We start from the raw sequence: 6,531 nt of genomic DNA on the forward strand, positions 1-6,531 counted from the left end.
CGGCGTCGGACCCGCAGCCCTGCCCCGCTGCGGCCAGTCGCGCCTGGCTAACTTTGAAGGGGGAAAACTGAGAAGCCGGGCTGGAGGGAGGGGGCTCGGGGTCGCGTGGCGCTCCCTTGGCCCCCCGGAGCCCCCGGGCCCCCCGGCAACCCCCTACGAGTCTGCTGCAACCTCAGCATTGGAGCCAGCGCGGGTGTCTCCCCCGCGCCGCCGGGCCGCCCTGGGCGGGACTCCTCCCGCGGCCTCCGGGGCCCCGGGGCGCGCGCAACAGGCGGCCCGAGTCAGCGGGAAGCTGGAGCGCCGGCGGCGTCGGCCTCGGAGGGGTGTGGAGAGGCGAGGCCAGGCAGAGCCCCGCGCAGCCATGGAATCGCTCCTGCTGCCGGTGCTGCTGCTGTTGGCCGTACTGTGGACGCAGGCAGCCGCCCTCATTAACCTCAAGTACTCCGTAGAAGAGGAGCAGCGCGCCGGGACGGTGATCGCCAACGTGGCCAAGGACGCGCGCGAGGCGGGCTTTGCTCTGGATCCACGGCAGGCCTCTGCCTTCCGTGTGGTGTCCAACTCAGCCCCGCACCTGGTGGACATTAACCCCAGTTCGGGCCTGCTTGTCACCAAGCAGAAGATCGACCGCGACTTGCTGTGCCGCCAGAGCCCCAAGTGCATCATCTCGCTCGAGGTCATGTCCAGCTCAATGGAGATATGTGTGATTAAGGTGGAGATCAAGGACCTGAACGACAACGCGCCCAGCTTCCCAGCGGCACAGATCGAGCTGGAGATCTCAGAGGCAGCTAGTCCTGGCACGCGCATCCCGCTGGACAGCGCTTATGACCCGGACTCGGGCAGCTTCGGCGTGCAGACTTACGAGCTCACGCCTAATGAGCTGTTTGGCCTGGAGATCAAGACGCGCGGCGATGGCTCACGCTTTGCGGAACTTGTGGTGGAGAAGAGTCTGGATCGCGAGACACAGTCGCACTACAGCTTTCGCATCACCGCACTCGACGGCGGCGACCCACCGCATCTGGGCACTGTTGGCCTCAGCATCAAGGTGACCGATTCCAATGACAACAACCCGGTGTTTGGCGAGTCCACCTACGCAGTGAGCGTGCCAGAAAACTCACCTCCCAATACACCAGTCATCCGCCTCAATGCCAGCGACCCAGACGAGGGCACCAATGGCCAGGTGGTCTACTCCTTCTACGGCTATGTCAACGACCGCACGCGTGAGCTCTTCCAGATCGACCCACACAGTGGCCTGGTCACAGTCACCGGTGCCCTAGACTATGAAGAAGGCCATGTGTACGAACTGGACGTGCAGGCCAAGGACCTGGGGCCCAACTCCATCCCGGCACACTGCAAGGTGACCGTCAGCGTTCTCGACACCAATGACAACCCGCCGGTCATCAACCTGCTGTCAGTTAACAGCGAGCTGGTGGAGGTAAGCGAGAGCGCCCCCCCGGGCTACGTGATTGCACTGGTGCGGGTGTCTGATCGAGACTCGGGCCTCAATGGGCGCGTGCAGTGCCGATTGCTGGGCAACGTGCCCTTTAGGCTGCAGGAGTATGAGAGCTTCTCCACTATCCTAGTGGACGGACGGCTGGACCGCGAGCAGCATGACCAGTACAACCTCACGATCCAGGCGCGCGACAGCGGTGTGCCCATGCTGCAGAGTGCCAAGTCCTTTACAGTTCGCATCACCGACGAGAATGATAACCACCCGCACTTTTCCAAGCCTTACTACCAGGTCATGGTGCAGGAGAACAACACACCTGGCGCCTACCTGCTTTCCGTGTCTGCCCGAGACCCCGACCTGGGTCTCAATGGCAGTGTCTCCTACCAGATTGTGCCGTCGCAGGTGCGGGACATGCCTGTCTTCACCTATGTCTCCATCAACCCCAACTCGGGCGACATCTACGCGCTTCGATCCTTCAACCACGAGCAGACCAAGGCATTCGAATTCAAGGTCCTGGCCAAGGATGGAGGCCTGCCTTCGCTGCAGAGCAACGCCACGGTTAGGGTCATCATCCTCGACGTCAACGATAATACCCCGGTCATCACGGCCCCACCCTTGATCAACGGCACTGCCGAGGTCTACATCCCCCGCAACTCTGGCATAGGCTATCTGGTGACCGTCGTCAAAGCAGACGACTATGATGAGGGTGAGAACGGCCGAGTCACCTACGACATGACCGAGGGCGACCGCGGCTTCTTTGAAATAGATCAGGTCAATGGCGAAGTCAGAACCACTCGCACCTTTGGCGAGAGCTCAAAGGCTTCTTATGAGCTTATTGTGGTGGCCCACGACCACGGCAAGACGTCTCTCTCCGCCTCTGCACTAGTCCTAATCTACCTGTCCCCTGCTCTTGACGCCCAAGAGTCAATGGGCTCGGTGAACTTGTCCCTGATTTTCATTATCGCCCTGGGCTCCATTGCCGGCATCCTCTTTGTCACTATGATCTTCGTGGCAATCAAGTGCAAGCGAGACAACAAAGAGATCCGGACCTACAACTGCAGGTAGAGCCAACTTTTTTTCTTTCCTTTGTCTTGGATGAATAAGGTGTATCTGTGTCTCAGTGTGAAAATCCCAGTGCTTTTGTTTCCTACTTAAATGCATGCTGTGTACATACTGCGCTTCTTTTTGGAGGGGGGAAAGTTTGTGGCAGTCCTAGTTGATCAATTCTTTTGATCTGACAATTTGCTGGAAGACAATCATTTACTGTTCGAGTGGTGGATTCTGTCACATAATGATAATGAGCAGGAAAGCAATTATCATTTTAAAATTCGTGCAGCTGTCTCCATGAAGTTATGGCAGGAAAAAAATGAGAGAGAGAGAGAGAAAGAGAGAGTCAATTTTCAGCAGAACCACCAACATCGAGTCCCACAACTTGATTTCAGGGGCACAGTGTTTTGGGGACAGATACTGAAAGGAGAGGGAGTGTTGGTAGTTGCCTGGTCCTGTTGTAGGGAAAAACTGAAGAGAGCCTGTGAGTGGGTGTCTAAGGTAGGAAACAGTGGAGGGAAAACAGAAATGTGTGGGGAAGCAGGTGACTAGTATTTTTTTTTAAAGTGTGTTCTTGGCTTGTTTTGTATCCATTCCCCAAAACATCTGGCTATGTATGGTGAAATTCTACCAGTCATTTATGTTTTCACATATCTGGTTGGTTGGTGGGGTAGAGACCAAACATCCCAATGAGGGATAGGACTTCACTTCCAGATGTTGCAGTAAAAATAGCAATCTTCTGGAGCTGATGGTGTTTTTCTGTAATGTGGGATTCAGCTGTGGCATTAAGATCTGGTCCCTACCAGTGGATGTCACTATGGGCTATTGTGTTACAGTTTCTCTTGAAGCGTATGCAGGGTGTGTGTGTGTGGGGGGGGCGGGATGAGAATAGAAACGCAGAAACTGGAATGACAAGTAGTATTTAAAAAAAAAAAAAGATTTCCTGATAAACACATTAGAGGGTGTTGTTGAAGCCCTTCCTTACAATAGGACAGAACAAATAAGTCTAAGTATTTCTGGAGTCCAATTTAGGATAATACATGTAATTTTTTCCAGCAGTGTCTCATCGAAAGGGTTGAAAAAAAGAAGTTGTTTCTTTAGTTTGCTGAAATTGAATGATGCTGCTGTTTCCAACCAAGGTGTGTGTGTGCTTTCAACACACCTACACATCCAGTGTGTCTTTTGTGCCATCTGTGCTTGCATGTTAATCAGTCAAAATATGTTCCTGTAGGTCCAATTTGTATTTGACACCATCTGAAATGCACACTTCTGTGAATCAGAGCCCCCTGAATATGTAACAGCCATGCAATTATTGTTTCCCTTTTACTATTCTCTGCGTTACACAAGTTAGTAGACAAATGCTTACCACACATGAATATCAATCAGGTGCCATAAAAGAGCAGCTGCAATGCCTCATAAATGCTTTAATCCTGTTACTAGTGAAATGGCCATGACTTTTCGTTCCTTCAGCTCTGAGTCATTTCAGATGGGAGAAATGGAAATTAATACCGCTCTTACCTTTGAAACCTGTATGACTGCCAGTGGCAATTTTTATAAGAGAAAAAATGCGGGGTCTGTAAAATTTTATTTATATGGAGATAACGATAGAGTGGACTCTTTTTAAGCCATTTCCTTAGTGTAAAGTAAGTGTATAAGACCCTTTTCTTGATGAAAAAGAAATCATCTTGAAATAAAGATAGTAAAGGCTTTGCCACTTCTTGGTGATGTATGACTAGAAGTGAGAGCTCTTTCTGAGAGCTTGCCAGGGAGATCATTAAACAGGGAAGAGAGCATTTGAAATTAAAAAAAAAAAAAAGAAAGAAAAAAGAAAATCTCAGTGCTCTCCAACTTCACTCACATGTGTATTTTGTAAAGAGCTCTGTTCCCTATGGTGGTTTGGGATTAATGAAGTACAGTTTAATTAAATAATTGGTCAATACAGAAAGGGCTGCTCAGTGAATGCCTCAGCCAAGTAATTGGACGGGACATTGCCAAACTTACCCATCATGGGTAAACAAAATCATTAAAACTTCCCATGGATTCTGTAAACAGATTAGAGAAGAAAATAAACCCTAGTCCTGGGGTCTTTGGGATTTTTTCTGCTCTCAAACTCCAGTAGCATCAGCTTGCCATCACTGCAAGTCTGCCTGAACACAGAGCGAAAGGGCGAGAGGAATGTAACTGCTCAGTACTAGGAACATCCCCGGACAGAGTAAGAATTTGCCTCTGGAAGCATGCAATCTCCCTGTATGCTCAGACGTTTTAGAAACCTAAAGTTCAAGAGCCTGTCTTTCCATGTATTAGACAAGAGGTTTCCTTTTCTCAGCCCCTCCTGAGCCTCTTCCTCAAATGCATTCATTTATGAGACTTGCGTGAGGTGATCTGCAATTGCTGCTGAATTGGGCTCCCTTTTTGTATTCAGACAATTAGCTTTGTTGAGCGAGAATACAGTCACAGCCTTTCCCTTGTAAAGATCAACCTGTATTATTTATTAACCCTATTGTTTTGCTGATTATTGCCCAGAAATAGAATTTTCAAACAATAAGGTGAATCATTATGTGCAAAGTAATAAATGACTGAAAATCTGGCTACATTTTAATGTATTTCTTTTGACAAGTCTCTTAATGCTTGGTGTCTTTGGTGCACGTTGCTGGGTCTGTGTCAGTGTTAATTAAATTGAGCTCTTTATGTTCCAGTTGCAGCACAGCTGCTTGTAGGTACACCTGAATGGAGAAGGATGCTGAATGCACTAACCTTTAAATTCCTTTGCAGTAATTGTTTAGCCATCACTTGTCTCCTCGGCTGTTTTATAAAAGGACAAAACAGCAAGTGTCTGCATTGCATCTCGGTTTCTCCCATTAGCAAGGAGCAAGACAAAAAGGCAGAGGAGAAAGTGAGCCTAAGGGGAAAGAGGTAAAAAGCACTTCCCCTCATTCAAATGGGTTTAGCTATCCTATTTCTCTAGGAGAGGGTGAGGTAGGGTGGGGAGTAGAAGGGAGCAGGGCTAAGGCAGGGGGGGAAGGAGGGTGTGGAGGAGAGAAGCTGAGGTATGTCAAAGGATGGGGTTTGATCTCCTACCCCAGTGCAGAACTGATCAGGTCAAAGAGGAACCTGACTGAGAGAGTGTTCGCCCCATGGCAAATGCCTGGAGGAACTGGAAATGAGGTTATTTTTTAATTCCTTCTATCTCCTCTTCTGTTAAATTAATACTTGCTTCTTATTTCACCCAGGGGTTCCTCTGGGTTCCAGGGGGAGCTCCAGATTTGAGCATTTTCATGCTTTCTCTCCCATAGGCTCAACTTTCCCTGTCCTCCCCACCCTTGCTAAATAGCCACTCATATGAGAAATTCCACATCCAAAGCATAGAAACATTTTTTTTTGGGGGGGATGGAGGAATGGGAGGTTTGTATGTTTAATATGAAAAATGAATGGCCCTTAGCTTGTGTTCACATGTAAAAAATGCAGGGAGAAACCCGATGATGTAATGCACCAGAATAAGAAGCTGGAGTAGAGATGGGGTGCAACCCTCTGGGGTGCTTAATATTTATTAATCAGTGCATGGTTTGGGAGGGCATTAGCAATACATGTTGCCCCCCCCCCCCTTTTTTTGTGACATAGAATCGCTGAGTACTCCTATGGGCATCAAAAGAAATCAAGCAAGAAGAAAAAAATCAGTAAGAATGACATCCGTCTAGTACCCCGGGATGTGGAGGAGACAGACAAGATGAACGTTGTCAGTTGCTCCTCCCTGACCTCCTCCCTCAACTATTTCGACTACCACCAGCAGACACTGCCCCTGGGCTGCCGCCGCTCTGAGAGCACTTTCCTGAATGTGGAGAACCAGAATACCCGCAATACCAGCGCCAACCACATCTATCATCACTCTTTCAACAGCCAGGGTCCCCAGCAGCCAGACTTGATCATCAATGGTGTGCCTCTGCCTGAGGTGAGTGCAGCTGAGGGGCTCTGTGAGGTCCTTCCAGATCTCTTTCCCATGCTGCTCCCCGCCCCCCCCCCCCCCCCCCCCCCCCCCCCCC

At 49.9% G+C, this 6,531-nt stretch overlaps 1 protein-coding gene across 3 annotated transcripts in view; it reads left to right on the forward strand.

Moving 5' to 3' along the window:
- The first annotated feature begins 221 nt into the window (after window positions 1-221).
- PCDH19 (protocadherin 19) overlaps window positions 222-6,531 on the forward strand; it is a 125,965-nt gene continuing 119,655 nt past the window's right edge. For 2 of the 3 annotated variants that reach the window (XM_035026029.1, XM_035026116.1), the window contains exons 1-2: window positions 222-2,508; window positions 6,113-6,440. In XM_035026029.1, coding sequence (XP_034881920.1) covers window positions 362-2,508; window positions 6,113-6,440 — 2,475 coding nt within the window. In that variant the 5' untranslated portion in view covers window positions 222-361. Of the gene's footprint in view, window positions 2,509-5,266; window positions 5,408-6,112; window positions 6,441-6,531 lie in introns of all 3 variants that reach the window. The other variant, XM_035026202.1, reaches the window with a different exon arrangement.

The sequence above is a fragment of the Mirounga leonina genome, unplaced genomic scaffold (genome assembly GCF_011800145.1).
Source record: "Mirounga leonina isolate KUSES-001 unplaced genomic scaffold, KU_Mleo_1.0 Mir_101414, whole genome shotgun sequence".
Taxonomy (NCBI): Eukaryota; Metazoa; Chordata; class Mammalia; order Carnivora; family Phocidae; genus Mirounga; species Mirounga leonina.